At 46.4% G+C, this 18,550-nt stretch overlaps 1 protein-coding gene across 1 annotated transcript in view; it reads left to right on the forward strand.

The window, feature by feature from the left end:
- Positions 1-18,550, forward strand: part of shc3 (SHC (Src homology 2 domain containing) transforming protein 3) — a 376,522-nt gene that overhangs the window by 185,897 nt on the left and 172,075 nt on the right. The window contains exons 5-6 of the mRNA XM_085984744.1: positions 37-90; positions 12,079-12,130. Of these exons, the coding sequence (XP_085840870.1) occupies positions 37-90; positions 12,079-12,130 (106 nt within the window). The remainder of the gene's footprint in view (positions 1-36; positions 91-12,078; positions 12,131-18,550) is intronic.

Here is an 18,550-nt window from a genome sequence, read left to right on the forward strand (position 1 = left end):
GATTAATGGTTTATGTTTTTGGTTCTTATCCAACAGATTATAGCAAATCATCATATGCAGTCCATTTCCTTCGCATCTGGTGGCGATCCGGTAAGGCATTACTTGATTTCAGTGACAGCCTAAGCCAGGATTTATATCTTATCATGTTAAGAAGAAGTGATAAGCATGACAGCCCTTATTTCTTATTCAATAGGCTTTCAATGTTTTCTTTGGCATCAAGCTCTTTCTTCATAAGCACCTGACTGGCAGAAGTAAATCCTTACCATTTGAAATGATTGAAACACACTATGTCATGCAGCTATCATAGTTTTATGCCAAATTAATTTAGATAAATGCTTCAATAAAATGTTTGTTCTTTTAAAAGAGCAGGCAAAAAAAAATAATAATCACCTCTTGCCGTATCAACTAGATTATGATTGCTGAAGTTAGGGGCTTTTGCTTTAGTATTGTTTCCACAGTTGATTAAAAGTGTCTGTCAGGCTCAGGTTTAGTTTAGGATTAACAAAAAAAACAGACTGGTACTGATTGCTAACTATTAGTAGTACATTTTAAAAGTACTATGGCAGAATATTAATAAAATCAAACATAGACAACTATTGGCAGTAATTGAGTACTGTGGTAACTTTGTTTTAAATTCAATAATGTGCTGATCAGAGTTTGATCTTTAGATGCTTTGCATGGCACAAGCTTCCTTTAGGGGTGAGTATTCTATATTTTGGGGGGTGGGGGGGAGTGGGTAAGGTTGGCAATTGTTTTTTAATGCTGTACAATATAGGTGTTTGCAAAGCTGCAGTCAAAAATCTGATGTAAATGCAATACAGCAACATACAAGTCCCACCACCACCACCCTCCCCCACACCTGCAGGGGACACATACAACACACACACAACGATAGCAAAATACTGCGGATGCTGGAAATCCGAAATAACAACAGAAAACGCTGGAAAAACTCAGCAGGCCAGGGCGGCATCCATGGAGAGAGAAACAGAGTTAACGTTTCAGGTCGATGACTTTTCGTCAGAACTGGAAAAAAGCAGGAAATGGAAAGCAGGTTTAGGGGTTGGGAAAAGGGGGAGGGGATGAAAGAACAAAAGGGAAGGTCAGTGATAGGATAGAAAGCAGGAGAGATTAAGAGACATTGAGAGACGATAAGAGATATTCAAGGCGAGAGGAGGTGGTAATAGGACAGGTAAAGGAACAAAGGATGGCTCTAGATGGGGTGTGAATTGCGCTGGCAGAATGAAGGACAGCTGCCATGTGGGAGGGAAGAAGAAACAGTTTCCAGTTTCCTGGCCCCAACCACCTCCTTTTCACTATGGGTGTACAATCCCTCTACACCTCCATCCCCCACCAGGATGGCCTGAGGGCGCTCCGCTTCTTCCTTGAACAGAGGCCCAACCAGTCCCCATCCACCACCACCCTCCTCCGCCTGGCTGAACTTGTTCTCACATTGAACAACTTCTCCTTTGGCTCCACTCATTTCCTCCAAATCAAAGGTGCTGCTATGGGTACCCGCATGGGTCCTAGCTATGCCTGCCTTTTCGTGGGATATGTGGAACACTCTTTGTTCCAGTCCTACTCGGGTCCCCTCCCTCACCTCTTTTTCCAGTACATTGATGACTATCGGTGCTGTTTCCTGCTCTCTCCCTGAACTAGAAAATTTCATTCACTTTGCTTTTAATTTCCACCCTTCCCTCACCTTCACATGGTCCATCTCCGACTCTTCCCTTCCCTTCCTCGACTTCTCCGTCTCCATCTCTGGGGATAGGTTATTGACTAACATTCACTGCAAGCCCACTGACTCCCACAGCTACCTGGAATACACTTCTTCCCACCCTGCCTCCTGTAAGGACTCTATTCCATTCTCCCAGTTTCGCCATCTCTGCCGCATCTGCTCCGATGATGCCACCTTCCATACCAGTGCTTCCGACATGTCCTCCTTTTTCCTCAACTGAGGATTCCTCTCTACTGTGGTTGACACGGCCCTCGACCGTGTCCATTCTATCTCCCGCACTTCTGCCCTCACCCCTGCCCCTCCCTCCCGGAATAACGATAGAGTTCCCCTTGTCCTCACCTTTCACCCCACCAGTCTCCACATTCAACGGAACATCCTCCGCCATTTCCGCCACCTCCAGCGTGATCCCACCACCAAACGCATCTTCTCCTCACCTCCCCTTTCAGCATTCTGTAGGGACCACTCCCTCCACGACATCCTAGTCCATTCCTCTACCACCCCCAGCACCTCTTCCCCTTCGCCCAGCACCTTCCCATGTAAGCGCAGGAGATGCAACGCATGCCCCCCTTCCCACTGTCCAGGGCCCCAAACACCCCTTCCAGGTGAAACAGTGATTTACTTGTACTTCTTGCAATTTAGTATACTGCATTCGCTGCTCACAATGTGGTCTCCTCTACACTGGGGAGACCAAACGCAGATTGGGTGACCACTTTGCGGAACACCTTCGTTCAGTCCGTAAGGGCCCCGAGCTCCCGGTGGCCTGTCACTTTAATTCTCCACTCCATCTCCACTCGGACCTCACCATCCTCGGCCTCTTGCACTGTTCCATGGAAGCTCAGCGTAAGCTCGAGGAACAGCACCTCATCTTTCAATTAGGCACTTTACAGCCCTTTGGACTCAACATAGAGTTCAACAATTTCAGATCATAACCTCGGCCCCTATCATATATATATTTTCTTCTTTTTTTTAATCCACAATTTTTGTTTGGCCCCCCTTTTTTTTCTTCTTCCCTCCCACATGGCAGCTGTCCTTCATTCTGCCAGCGCAATTCACACCCCATCTAGAGCCATCATTTATTCCTTAACCTGTCCTATTACCACCTCCTCTCGCCTTGAATATCTCTTATTGTCTCTCAATGTCTCTTAATCTCTCCTGCTTTCTATCCTATCACTGACCTTCCCTTTTGTTCTTTCATTCCCCTCCCCCTTTTCCCAGCCCCTAAACCTGCTTTCCATTTCCTGCTTTTTTCCAGTTCTGACGAAAGGTCATTGACCTGAAACGTTAACTCTGTTTCTCTCTCCACGGATGCTGCCCTGGCCTGCTGAGTTTTTACAGCGTTATTTCAACACACACACAATATTGCTATAGAATATATATGCAAGTTAATCTGCACAGTAACTGTCGGTTTCAGACATGCCATCAAACGAAACAGCTCGTCAACACTAACAAGAAAAATGAATGCATCTCCCCCACCATTAAATTGCCAGCAAAAATAACACATACTTTGCCACTAAATTATCACAAGACTGTCAGGCATTCCCCGACAACCAGGAATTGAATGCCATTCCTCACTAGATAATCTAGAATTGGCTCTTTTGCCCACACAGGGTACCAGGAATTTAATCTTCCCCCACAACACTAGCAGGAATTGGATGTTTTCCCCATTAGGTTATGAGGAATTGGCCGACTCTCTACTAGTTTGCGAGGAATTTAACCCTCCCACCTGGACTAGATCAACAGGACTGATTTTGTTAAGGCAAAAAACACCCAGCTGCTTGTCAGTTACTCACCATTTCACCATTAAGTTAGATTAGTGGTACACAGAGAAATGTTTAGTGAGCAGTGGGAGAAAATGTTCCTGAGCATACATTTGATAGTGATGGGACATGGAAAACAGCAGTGTCTATATGCAGACAGATGTTTTGCCCATATGTGCCTGTGCTCTGCGACTTATTTTTGCTATCAGAACTTAATCCAGATTTCAAGTTCTCTGAAGTGGGTAACTTTGAGTCTCTGAAGAATACAACCCATCTTCAGTGACTTCTGACAGATGCTCTGTAGCAGGCTCATGAAAGTTTGATAAACTCATAAATAAGTCATGAAGCTTTACTTAGACCATGCAAAGATCAAATAAATCTCAGTGCATTACCAAATTTGCCATTGTAATTGAAAGATATACTACCTTCCACATCTATTCCATTCAGCAGGGTATAGCTCTGATATGACCACCAAAATAGGCTTAGATACAGGGGAATTACAGGGCAATACCATTTGAAATGTTATCACACTATGTAGCGAACTGGATAACATTTGTTTGTCGAATGACAATGTGAATTTCCTAAAATACCAGCTGTTTACATATTCACACCCATATAAACATAAATAAATAACGTCATTGGTAACAGTAAGTGAATATAGGGAAACAAAATAGGAGCAGGAGTAGGCCATTTGGCCCTTCGAGCCTGCTCCGCCATTCAATAAGATCATGGCTGATCCTCTATCTCAATACCATAATTCCCACTCTCTCCCCATACCCTTTGACGCCTTTTGCATCTAGAAATCTATCTATCTCCTTCTTAAATATATTCAGTGACTTGGCCTCCACAGCCTTCTGTGGTAGAGAATTCCATAGGTTCACCACCCTCTGAGTGAAGAAATTTCTCTTCATCTCAGCCCTAAATGTCCTACCCCGTATCCTGAGACTGTGACCCCTCGTTCAGGACCCCCCAGCCAGGGGAAACATCCTCCCTGCATCCAGTCTGTCTAGCCCTGTCAGAATTTTATACGTTTCAATGAGATCCCCTCTCATTCTTCTAAACTCTAGTGAATACAGGCCGAGTCGACCCAATCTCTCCTCATATGACAGTCCTGCCATCCCAGGAACCAGTCTGGTGAACTTTTGCTGCACTCCCTCTATGGCAAGTATATCCTTTCTTAGGTAAGGAGACCAAAACTGCACACAGTACTCCAGGTGTGGTCTCACCAAGGCCCTGTATAACTGTAGTAAGACATCCTTGCTCCTGTACTCAAATCCTCTTGCAATGAAGGCCAACATACCATTTGCCTTCCTAACTGCTTGCTGCACCTGCATGTTTGCTTTCAGTGAATATATATATATAATGAGACGTCTTGTTAGCACTGAAGGGGATATAAACGCAATGAGGAGATTGACACGCAATGAGATATTTTTTCAATGATTGGGGAGAATTGTGAAAACTATAGATCTGGATGTTGTATAAATTAAAAAAAAGATAAATTGGACATTACCTTTGGTTACAAAGATTATTCTGATGGTAAAAAGAAATTGATATACTTAAAAAATATCTGCCTTTTTACCCGCAGCAATTTTTACATTCCTTTGTCTTGGGTTACATAAGAACATAAGAACATAAGAAATAGGAGCAGGAGTAGGCCAATCGGCCCCTTGAGCCTGCTCCGCCATTCAATAAGATCATGGCTGATCTGATCCTAACCGCCAATCCACTATCACAGAACCATCTCCTGAATCTAACAGAATTAGACACACGAAATAGGAGCAGGATCAGGCTACACGGCCCCTGGGCCCGCTCCGCTACCCACAGGGCCATGACCGATCCGAACCTAGACTCATGTCCAAATTCCTGCCCGCTCCCCGTAACCCTTAATTCCCTTTACTTCTAGGAAACTGTCTATTTCTGTTTTAAATTTATGTAATGATGTAGCTTCTACAGCTTTTTGGGGCAGCATATTACATGGACCTACCACCCTCTGAGTGAAGTAGTTCCTCCTCATCTCAGTTTTGAAAGAGCAGCCCCTTATTCTAAGACTATGCCCCCTAGTTCTAGTTTCACCCATCATCGGGAACATCCTCCCCGCATCCACCCGATCCAAACCCTTGACAATCTTATATGTTTCAATAAGATCGCCTCTCATTCTTCTGAACTCCAATGAGTAGAGTCCCAATCTACTCAACCTCTCCTCATATGTCCATCCCCTCATCCCCGGGATTAACCGAGTGAACCTTCTTTGTACTGACTCGAGAGCAAGTATGTCCTTTCTTAAGTATGGACACCAAAACTGTACGCAGTATTCCAGGTGCGGTCTCACCAATACCTTGTACAACTGAAGCAATACCGCCCTATTTTTATGTTCTATCCCCCTAGCAATGAAAGCCAACATTCCATTGGCCTTCTTAATCACTTGCTGCACCTGCATGCTAACCTTGAGTTTCGTGCACCAGGACCCCCAGATCCCTTTGTACTACAGTACTTTCCAGTTTCTTGCCATTAAGATAATAACTTGCTCTACAATTTTTCCTGCCAAAGTGCATAACCTCACACTTTGCAGTATTGTATTCCATCTGCCAAATCTCTGCCCACTTACTTAGCCTGTCTATGTCCCCTTGCAGGTATTTTATGTCCTCCTCACTCATTACTTTCCCTCCCATCTTAGTATCATCTGCAAACTTTGATATGTTACACTCGGTCCCCTCCTCCAAATCGTTAATTTAGATTGTAAAGAGTTGGGGACCCAGCACTGACCCCTGCGGAACACCACTAGTTACTGATTGCCAGTCTGAGAATGAACCATTTATCCCAACTCTCTGCCTTCTGTTAGATAGCCAATCCTCTATCCATGCCAGAATATTATCCCCAATCCCGTGATTTTTTATCTTAAGCAATAATCTTTTGTGTGGCACCTTGTCAAATGCCTTTTGGAAGTCTAAATACACTACGTCCACTGGTTCCCCTTTATCCACCCTATATGTTACTTCCTCAAAGAACTCCAGCAAATTTGTCAAACATGACTTCCCCTTCATAAAACCATGCTGACTTTGTCCTATTAAATTATGATTATCCAAATGTCCTGTTACTGTCTCCTTAATAATGGACTCCAAAATTTTACCTACCACAGATGTTAGGCTAACCGATCTATAGTTTCCAGCCTTCTGTCTACTGCCCTTTTTAAATAAGGGTGTTACATTAGCAGTTTTCCAGTCTGCCGGGACCTTTGCCGAGTCCAGGGAGTTTTGGAAAATTATTACCAATGCACCCACAATCCCTACCGCCACTTCCCTCAAGACCCTAGGATGTAAGCCATCAGGTCCAGGTGATTTATCCGCCTTGATTCCCATTATTTTACCGAGTACCACTTCCTTAGTGATTTTGATCGTGTTTAGCTCCTCCCCCCCTTTAGCCCCCTGTTTGCCCAGTGTTCGGATATTCTTAGTGTCTTCTACTGTAAAGACTGATATAAAATATTCATTCAGTGTTTTTGCCATTTCCATAATTCCCACCATTAATTTCCTGGTCAAATCCTCTAAGGGACCAACATTTACTTCAGCCACCCTTTTTCTTTTTATATAACTATAAAAACTCTTACTATCTGTTTTTATATTTTTTGCTAATTTACTTTCATAATCTATCTTCCCTTTCTTAATCAATCTTTTTGTTATTTTTTGCTGTCTTTTAAAGTTTTCCCAATCCTCTATCCTCCCACTAGATTTGGCTACCTTATATGCCCTTGTTTTAAGTCGAATACTATCCTTAATTTCTTTACTTAGCCACGGATGGCTGTCTTTTCTTTTACACCCTTTTCTTCTCAGTGGAATATATATTTTTTGGAAGTTGTAAAATAACTCCTTAAATGTACACCACTGATCATGTATCGTCTTACCCTTTAATCTATTTTCCCAATCCACTCTACTCAATTCCGCTCTCATACCTTCATAGTCTCCTTTATTCAAGCTTAGCACGCTTGTTTGAGATCCAACCTTCTCACCCTCTAATTGAATATGGAATTCAACCATGTTATGGTCACTCATTCCAAAGGGATCCTTTACTAGGACATTTTTAATTAATCCTGTCTCGTTACACAGACCAAATCTAAGGTTGCTTGCCCCCTGGTCGGTTCAGTTACATACTGCTCAAGAAACCCATCCCTAATACACTCAATGAACTCATCCTCAAGGCAGCCCTGCCCAATTTGATTTGTCCAATTAATATGATAGTTAAAATCCCCCATAATTATAGATGTTCCCTTATTACAAGCCACTGTTCGGAGGCCTATAGACTACGCCCACTAGTGTTTTTTTCCCCTTATTATTCCTTACCTCCACCCAAACTGTTTCATTATCCTGATCTTTTGACCCAATATCATTTCTCTGTATTACAGTGATTCCTTCCTTTATTAACATAGCCACCCCACCTTCCCTTCCTTCCTGCCTGTCCTTCCTGATCGTTAAATAACCTGGTATGTTTAATTCCCAGGCATTGTCACCCTGCAGCCATGTTTCTGTAATGGCCACAAGATGATACCTATATGTAGTTATTTGTGCCATTAACTCGTCTATTTTGTTACGAATGCTACGTGCATTCAGATAGAGAACTTTCAAAGATGTTTTGTGACACTTAGTTCCTGCTTTTGCCCTTTTTATTACTTTACCTTTTACTCCATACCTTCTGCCCCTTCCTGACATGCTCTGGTTTTTAATTTCCCCACTGCTACCTCAGTCTATGACCTTCTCTGTTGTCATTTTTATTATTTGCTCTCTAGGAACCTCCCCCCCCACTAGTTAGTTTAAAGCCCTCTCTACAGCCCTAGTTATATGATCCGCCAGGACTCTAGTCCCAGCACTGGCCAAGTGAAGCCCGTCCCAACGGAACAGCTCCCTCCTGCCCCAGTACTGGTGCCAGTGTCCCAGGAAGCAAAACCCATTTCTCCCACACCAGGCTTTGAGCCACGCATTTAACTCTCTAATTTTATTTGTCCTAGCCAAATTCGCTCATGGCTCAGGTAATAATCCAGATATTACCCTTGTGGTTCTGCTTTTTAATTTGGCCCCTAGCTGCTCAAACTCCCTCAGCAGAACCTCCTTCCTTGTCCTATCTATGTCGTTGGCACCAACATGGACCACGACAACTGGATCCTCCCCCTCCCACTCCAAGTTTCTCTCCAGTCCAGAGGAGATGTCCTTAACCCTGGCACCGGGCAGGCAACACAGCCTTCAGGACTCTCACTCTTGGCTGCAAAGAACTCTATCTATCCCCCTAATGATACTATCCCCTACCACTACAACATTTCTTTTAACTCCCCCCCACTTGAATGGCCCCCTGCTCCACGGTGCTGTGGCCAGGTTGTTCATCCTCCCCGCAGTCCCTGTTCCCATCCTCACAGGGAGTAAGAGCCTCGAACCTGTTGGACAAGTGCAAGGGCTGCGGCTCCTCCAACACTACCTCCTGGATCCCCGTACCTGCCTCACTTCTAGTCACACCATCCTGACCCTGGCCACGGACTACATCTGAATTAATTAATCTAATTGGTGTGAATACCTCGTGATACACAGAGTCCAGGTAACTCTCCCCCTCCCTGATGTGTCTCAGTGTTTGAAGCTCGGACTCCAGCTCTTCAACACGGAGCCGGAATTCCTCGAGCAGCCAACACTTACTGCAAATGTGATCACCGTGAGCGGTTGGAGAGGACAGGCAACAGTTAGGTTGTTTACATCATTTGAGTTATCAATCCCATGATTTTGTTCTTCACAGCTCAATTATGTGCTCACAAATTTGACATGCCACTTACTAGTGTAACACAGACACAATCCTCAAACTGTTAGGGCTCAAATTTCCAAACCCTGTGAAGGCGGGTTTGGAGGCGGTAGTGGGGGGAAAATTACAGAATCGGGGGACACGAACCCTTCCCACCCCCCAACTCACCTCCATGCCCGTTTCCCAGGAGGCGGGTACCCGACCTGTGCTGGGAGCCGCCTCCCCGAGGCGGGAAGGGGATTAGTGCCAATTATCTGCCTGTTAACAGATAGTTAACAGGCAGTTTTTGGCCTAATCCCTATTTTTAGCTCTGAAGTGTGGGCTGCCCGACGGCTCCAAACCACGCCAAGTTAGCGAGGCGGACCGTCGGGCTCAAGGTCTTGGAGGGTTCGAGATGTCCAGTGTTCAGGTGAGTGATGGGTGCATGAGTCCAGAGGTAAGTGTGTTTGGTGTGTGTAAAGTGTTTAAATAAGTTTTATTTACCTTTACTTACTAATGCAGGCTTCCTTCCTTCAGGTCTCGGGAGTCCCTCATCTCACCGGCACAGAAAGCAGAATGGCCGCGAACTGTCAAAATCTGCAGCCTTCTGCTTTCTGTTCTGGAGAGATTTCTAACTGAGTCTGTGGAGAAGGACTCAAGTTAGAAGACAGATTGTCAGTGTTTGACAACTTCACAGAGCTGTCAAATGCTGATATTTCATCTGTCTAAAGCTCTTGACAGATGAAATGTCAATCATTGACGTCACCTGTAACCGGGTGTCCCTTAATTGGCCTGCTGAGCCTGCTGGGTGGGCTCAACAAGGTCAATCAAGGGAAAATTGCGTGGGTTGAGCGCAAATCGATAGAGGCGGGACTACAACCCAAAAAGTGGGAGCCCCGCCTCCATCACGTCCCCATTGACAAAATCCAGCCCTTAGAATGTAGAAAACAAAATTCATGTCTGTCTGCAGTTTTTGGGGAAAATTTAATTGGACTAAATTATGATAGAACATTAATAAAAAAAAGTGAAATACTGCGGATGCTGGAAATCTGAAATAAAAACAGAAAATGCTGGAAATACCCAGCAGGTTAGACAGCATCTGTGGAGAGCAAGACCTGCCATTTGACCTCCTCCCTTCCTACCATCCAGGGCCCCAAATACACCTTCCAAGTGAAACAGCGATTTACTTGTACTTCTTTCAATTTAGTATACTGTATTTGCTGCTCACGATGCAGTGTCCTCTACATTGGGGAGACCAAATGCAGATTGCGTGATCACTTTGTGGAACACCTCCGTTCAGTCTGCAAGCGTGACTCCGAGCTTCCGGTTGCCTGTCATTTTAAATCTCCACCCCATTCCCACTCTAACCTCTCTGACCTTGGCCTTCTACACCGTTCTAATGAAGCTCAACGGAAGGTCGAGGAACAGCACCTCATCTTTCTATTAGGCACTTAACAGCCTTCCAGACTCAACATTGAGTTCAACAATTTCAGATCATAACCACTGCTCCCATTTTTTCAGACAGCAGCTGTTGGTAATGATTCTGCTGTTGCCACCTACACCTCTAGACCCATCTTTTGTTTCTTCACTTGTCCCATTATCACCCACTTTTGCCTTACGCCATCATCCCTTTTGTCATTTAATCACTCCTGCCTTCCACCTCATCACAGACCTTCTTTCCTCCGCGCCCCCTTTCCCTGCCTCTGTACTTGCTTAAAACCTGTTACATCTCTAACTTTTTCCAATTCTTATGAAAGGTCATTGACCTGAAAGTTAACTTTGTTTCTCTCCACAGATGCTGCCTGACCTGCTGAGTATTTCCATGATTTTCTGTTTTTATATCGTAGAACATTACTTGATATATATAATTTAGGATTTTTCCTTCTGTATTCATCCAATAATGTGTTCAGTCTTCACAGGAACTTATCCTATTAATCTACAGATATAATGTGATTCGCAACTTTAGAAAGGTTTGATCACAGTGATATTCATCCTAGGTTTTTGCAGTCATTGGAATGCTTGTTTTGCCTGGTAGTGTAATAGTGCAGAATAGGCACCAGTCAGCTGGTTAAGGCAGTTAGTAGCTGAGGCATACAGACAAGGAAAGAGGAAAATACAAAAGAAAAGTGGGGTGCCTTTGTACACTGGAGCAGGCTGACTGTGTGAATGATCTGCAGGATATTTTTCTCTCACACTAGCTTAATTCTCTCAGCAGAGATAAGGCTAGCCGGAAACTGTCGCTACCTGCTCTGAAATTGCCTTCTATTAAAAAAAATGATATTTTAATATTTTTCCCCTGTTCATTTACATTTTACTCCTCTTCATTAGTTCTACTTGCACCATCTATTGTTACCTGGATCACAGAACAGGCTGACTTTCTATGTCAATGTCACTTAATAACCAGTTCCTGGAGATACATGAGAGTGGCTTAGGTGACACACGCTCCAATTTGCCCTCCTTCCTTGTGACAAGATTTTCAATCGGGTGGTTTTTATAATGAGTGGCTGATCCACAGTGCCAGTTTTACACCCAGATGGCAAGTTGAGAATCTGTCTGATGCCACAGTTCCCCCTCTTATGGTCCAGCGTGCCATCATTCATATTGAAACTAAACATATATAAGAAGAGTTCACTAATATTTTACTCTGATCATTAACCTTTGTGACAGGAACTGACTTTGTTAAAATTGAATATATGTAGAAAATAGTGAGGATAAATAAAAGTTCAATATTTTGCAAATTTTGGTCTCTTATATAAATACTTCTCTGCAGAGAATGAAATGAATATTTTAAATCTTCAGTTATTCTATTGAGCTATTTTTCTTCTTTATACATAACAGGACACCACAGACTATGTTGCATATGTGGCAAAGGACCCAGTGAATCGTCGAGGTAATGAAAGCTTTTATGTGTTTTTAGATTGTCACTCCTTAAATTTATATTTTTATAGAATTACACTAAAGTAAACATGAGAAAAGATTTCCTCAGTACATTATTCACAACAAATTTGTAAAACCATTTAAGAACATAAGAACATAAGAAATAGAAGCAGGAACAGGCCATTTGGCCCCTCGAGCCTGCTCCGCCATTTAATAAGATCATGGCTGATCTTCTACCTCAACTCCACTGTCCTGCACTATCCTCATATCCCTTAATTCCCTTAATATCCAAAAATCTATCGATCTCTGTCTTGAATATACTCAACGACTGAGACTCCACAGCCCTCTGGCGTAGAGAATTCCAAAGATTCACCACCCTTTGAGTGAAGAAATTTCTCCTTATCTCAGTCCTAAATGGCCAACCCCTTATTCTGAGACTGTGACCCCTGATTCTAGACTCCCCAGCCAGGGGAAACATCCTCCCTACATCTACCCTGTCAAGCCCTGTAAGAATTTTGTATGTTTCATTGAGATCACCCCTAATTCTTCTAAACTCTAGAGAATATAGGCCTACTCTACTCAATCTCTCCTCATAGGACAATCCCCCCATCCCAGGAATCAGTCTGGTGAACTTTCATTGCACTCCCTCCATGGCAAGTATATCCTTCCTTAGGTAAGGAGACCAAAACTGTACACAATACTCCAGGTGTAGTCTCACCAAGGCCCTATGTAATTGCAGTAAGAGATCTTGGCCTAGAAATTCGGTTGTTTGCGCCAGTGGTTAGCGCCTAAAGAGACCGAGAATTGGGGCATTACCCAATGTTGGGGCGGGCGCAATGAAGATAGCGACAACTCCCATATTGACTATACATTTAATGCCTGCGCTAAGTGTTTGCACGTGCCCGCGAGCGCAAGCAGATCATGACATCATTTCAGTGTGCAACGCCTTTTAGGGGCGCCTGAGCGGATATTGGGTGGCGCCCGGAGCCTTTACGCCTAGCACTATTAGTGACAGTTCGAAGGAGCGTTAGCAGGCCCTTCTCGGAGTCGGGGGGCGCTATTTAAAGGGGACAGCTCTAGTATAGAAGCTTCAGCCACTTGGCCTGTTCATTGCGATCGTTGGTGGAGAGAGTTGGTGAGCTACTGTGGAGCAGAGTTTTTGGAATTTAGCATTAGAGTACTTGGGACCTTCAAACCTGTCTGGAGCAGTTGGAGCACTAGACCTAACAGCCTTTTGACCAACTGGCATCGGAATGGGAAATGCTTTGGAGGGCGATGGCCTCATGGCCGAACACTTTGAAGGGGCAGAGAGACGGCGGGAGAGAGGGCCGGGATTGGCCAGAAGGAGGAGGGGCAATGGAGGTCGGCCAATCCGAGGGTATGCTGCGAGGGTCTTTAGGCAGCAGGTGTCATACCTTGACATGTCGGAGGAGCAGTGTGTGCGAAGGCTCCGAATCGGGAGGGACGTTGTTACTGAACTGTGCCACCTGCTTGCTGAGGATCTGCAGCCGCGCCTACGGTGCAGGACCTCTCTGTCGGTGGCCGTTAAACTGACTGTTGCCCTCAATTTTTATGGCAACGGATCCTTTCAGTCAGCCATTGGGGACATTGCGAATATCTCTCAGGTTGCAGTCCACTGTTGCATCCGGCAAGTTACAGCTGCCCTTTATAGGCAAAGGCGTCAATTCATCACCTTCCCTCTGACCCTGGAGAAGCAGGCGGAGCGCGGGCAGGACTTCGCTGCTATTGCGGACTTCCCCATGGTGCAGGGGGCGATTGACTGTACACACGTGGCTTTGAGGGCGCCATTCCAGAATCCTGAGGACTTCCACAGCCGCAAGGGGTTCCACTCCCTCAACGTGCAGCTGGTCTGTGACCACCGCCAAATCATCATGGCAGTCAACGCCCAATTCCCAGGGAGCAGCCACGATGCCTTTATCCTGCGGTAGACCTCAGTTTGTGACCTTTTTGAGGGGCCGGCTCGACCATGAGGCTGGCTTATTGGGGACAAGGGCTATCCTCTTTGCCCATGGCTGATGACACCACTCCGTGTGGCCGCCACCCCAGCAGAAGAGCTGTTCAACAGCAGCCATCAGGCGACCAGGAACATTGTAGAGCACACTATTGGTGTGCTCAAAAAGCGTTTCCGATGTCTGGATCATTCAGGGGGAGCCCTGCAGTACTCACCGGAGCAAGTGGGTCACATCGTCGTCGTCTGCTGCATGCTCCACAACTTGGCGATTCGATGCACCCAGCCAATTCCAGCTGTCCCTCAACGACCAGCAGAGCAGGCAGTCGAGGAGGAGGAGGAGGAGGAAGAGCAGGCGGAGGAGGAGGAGCATGCGGACGAGGAGGAGGAGGAGGAGGAGGAAGATGGAAGGGCTCCTGAAAGTGGAAGGACCATCCGTCAGAGGCTCATGAGGACTCATTTCGAGGCACCTCTGGCGGAATGATGAGTGTCTTTACTCCTGCGCACTTTGGATGTTTGAAAGCCTCTGAAGGCCAGCATCACTGAAATTAGTCACGTGCACCATAGCACATTAAAACTTCTCTTTATTGTCACAAAAGTCTTTCATTACAGCAAACCAACGTCATGTCAACAGAAACCATAACTAACAAAATAACAGTTAACTCTTCGGCAAAGCCGCAAAACTAAACAAACCATTTCCAACAATTACAACAGGTGAGGGTGTCCTTGAATTTGGCCAAAGAAACGTCTCAGCAACTCCCTCTACTGCTGGCCCCTTGATGGAGAATGACTTCTCTTTCACGGTCGGCCCCTTCCCTCCCTGCTGCTCCTACGTAATTGAACCCCAGTGGCGGGGTGAAGGCTGGGGTACGCCTGCTGACTGTGTGGAAGCGCAGAAGCCCCTGAGGGACGGCCTGGCCGACCTCTGGGCTTGGAGGGTACGGACGCAGGATGCTTGATCTGAGCATGGCTGGAAGCAGTGTGCCCTGCAGGTGGTGGCAGCTGCACTGCAGACGTACCAGCGCTGGCATGTGCAATGGTCACCTGCCGAGAGAGGACACCTGCACCATGGTCGGACGACACACTGGCTCTCTGAGGGGACCGGCTCGGCTCATCCGCCACATTCGCGTGCTCCACTGATTCCTGGCCTTGTATGGGACTGGAAGGGCCCGGGGTGATCCTAGCTGATGCAGATAGGGTGGCAGCAGTGAGGACCTGTGAGCCAGGTGCCAGTGCTTCAGAGCAGCCTGGACAGTTCTTTCCATTGCTTCGGACAAGGCTGGTGCCGACCGCTCCACTGCCTCGGACAAGCCCTGGACAGACCTTTCCAGGGATTGTCCGAAGCCCTGAACAGTCCTTTCCATAGTGGCCTCGAAGCCCTGGACAGTCCTCTCCATTGTTGGCCCGAAGCCCTGGACAGTCCTCTCCATTGTTGCCCCGAAGCCCTGGAGAGTCCTGTCCATTGTTTCCCTGAAGCCCAGGAGAGTCCTGTCCATTGTTTCCCTGAAGCCCTGGAGAGTCCTGTCCATTGTTGCCCCGAAGCCCTGGAGAGTCCTCTCCATTGTTGCCCCGAAGTCCAACACACTCTTTGCCAGTGTATCTATTGACTGAGGCATCCTCCCCACTGCAGCCATCAGCTCAGTGTGCCTGAGCCGGGCCTGGGTGCTCATTTCAGCCAGGCGACGCACCTCCTCTGCACTCTGTGCAGCAGTCATCACTACCTACCTTGCCCTCCGGGGAGACGGTGGCCGAACTCGCCTACCCCCCTTGCGTTGCTGCATGCCGCTTGTTCCGGCAACTGGCTGATCCTCAGAGCCCCCCCACCTTCCCTCCAGGGAACTACTATCCCCAGTCTGTAGATGTGTATGCTCCCCTGAGATTGGAACGGATGGTCCGGCTTCCTCCTGATCTTCGCCTCCGGAGGCACTGGCACTGGCAGCTTCAGGGCATTGAGCCCGAGTTGGTGATGCATCATCTGAAAGCAGGGAGGTGGAAGAGTGGCTTTAGCAAAAGGACAGGTTGGCGGAAAGGCATGCCAGATTGCGGCAAGGCTCTGACATGAGGGGACCAAGTGGAAGGAAACAGCTGAAAAAGGAGAGAGCCTTACCCTCGCTGTCGGAAATGGGGTCGGCAGCTGCAGTGGTAACAGGACCAGACAGACGTCCTCCAAGAATCTGGTGCGCTATCTCCTCGAGATCCGTCAGAGTGACGACTTGTGGAGACCCGCCACCGGTTCGACTCTGGTCCTTTCGCCTCACCGCCAGCTTGGACTGCAGGGGAAAGAAGGGGAAGTTCTGTAACATGATGCCTTGAGAGATCATCTCATGCCCCCCATGGTGCAAGAGCCCTTACATGAGGCCTTGAGAGATCATCTCATGCCCCCCATGGTGCAAGAGCCCTTACATGAGGCCTTGAGAGATCATCTCATGCCCCCCATGGTGCAAGGGCCCTTACATGTGGCCTTGAGTGAAATGTCCATGTGTGTGCCCAGAAAGGGCCATGGGTGCTTGCTGACAGATGGCCATTGGGGCATCATGGCAACAGGGTGCTCGAAGTCAGGTGCAGATGGAGGGAATCAGAAGTTTGCATAACCAACACTCACCCTAACGACCCGAGTGAGGTAGTTGAATTTCTTCCTGCACTGAACAGGGGTCCTGGTCGCCATGCTGCTGGAGTTGACCCTCAGAGAAACCTCCCTCCAAGATCGCCGGTAAGCCTTTTGATTCGGCCTCTTGCTATTGTCAGGATACAGAACATCTCGACGGCGCTCAACTGCAGACACCAACTGGTCCAGAGCCTCAGTGCTGAAGCGCTCTGCTCTCTGTCTCACCTTCTCCATCCTGACCAAGTTTCTTGCGCCAGAGAAGGGCGAGCGCCGATTCTGAGGCCTACAGGGCATTGAGTGTGGCAGCTCAGGCTGACTGACCCACCCCTTTAAGAGCCGGCCGGCACCTGGAAGTCTCGTGGTTTCCGGTAATTGAGATCACCTGCGCTGCGCCCGTCCGCGCCGATATTGGGTAGCGCCTGAACTTTTGCGCCTTAGGAGCCCCGTGCAATGTCTGATTTCGCGCCTCAATCCCATTTGGGGGCGATGCAACCCAATATCTCGCCAGGCAGCGATAAGTTTCGTCTGGCTATAAACTTTGCGCAGCGCCAGTTCTAACGCCTCAATCGGGGCTATACCCAATTTCTAGGCCCTTTACTCTTATACTCAAATCCTCTTGTAATAAAGGCCAACATACCATTTGCTTTCTTAATTGTTTGCTGTACCTGCATGTTAACTTACAATGATTCATGTACAAGGACACCCAGGTCCCTCTGAACACCAACATTTGCCAATCTCTCACCGTTTAAAAATACTCTGCTTTTCTATTTTTCCTACCAAAGTGGATAACTTCTCATTTCTCCACATTATATTCCATTTGCCATGTTCTTGTCCACTTACTTAGTCTGTCTATATCCCCTTGAAGCCTCTTTGCATCCTCCTCACAACTTACATTCCCACCTAGCTTTGTATCATCAACAAACTTGGATATATTACATTTGGTCCCCTCATCCAAATCATTGATATAGATTGTGAATAACTGAGGCCCAAGCATTGATCCTTGCGGTACCCCACAAGTTACAGCCTGCCATCCCAAAAATGACCTGTATATTCCTACTCTCTGTTTTCTGTCCGTTAACCAATCCTCAATAAATGCTAGTATATTACCCCCAATCTCATGAGCCCTAATTTTGTTTAATAACCTCTTGTGTGGCACCTTATCGAATGCCTTCTGAAAATTCAAATACGTCTACTGGTTCCCCCTTAGCTATTCTGCTGTTTACAACCTCAAAAAACTCTAACCGATTCGTCACACATGATTTCCCTTTCATAAATCCATGTTATTATTTTCCAAGTGCCCTGTTACTATGTCCTTAATAATAGATTCTAGCATTTTTCCTATGACTGATGTCAGGCTAACTGGTCTGTAATTCCCCATTTTCTCCCTACCTGCTTTCTTAAATAGTGGGGTTACATTTGCTACCTTCCAATCCACGGGAACTGTTCTAGAATCTATGGAATTTTGGAAGATGACAACTAAAGCATTCACTATCTCTATAGCCACGTTAAAAACCCTAGGATATAGACTATCAGGTCCAGGGGAGTTATCGGCTTTCAGTCCCATTGATTTCTCCAGTACTTTTTTTTACTAATACTAATTTCTTTCAGTTCCTCATTCCCACTAGACCCTTGGTTCTCCACTATTTCTGGGAGGTTTTCTGCATCTTCTTCCGTGAAGACAGACACAAAGGCCGGAATATTGCCGGTGCTCACAGTGCGGGTTTGGAGGCGGGGCCGCTGTCAAAATAACAAAGATTGACAGTGGGTAGGAAACCCGCTGTCAACCCACCTCCATGCAAGTCTCCCAGGTGTCAAGTCTGTCAGCGGAGAACTGACCCGACTCCCAGCAGCGGGGGAGA

This window comes from Somniosus microcephalus, chromosome 1, assembly GCF_052327205.1.
Source record: "Somniosus microcephalus isolate GS21.2 chromosome 1, FLI_Smic_1.0, whole genome shotgun sequence".
NCBI lineage: Eukaryota > Metazoa > Chordata > Chondrichthyes > Squaliformes > Somniosidae > Somniosus > Somniosus microcephalus.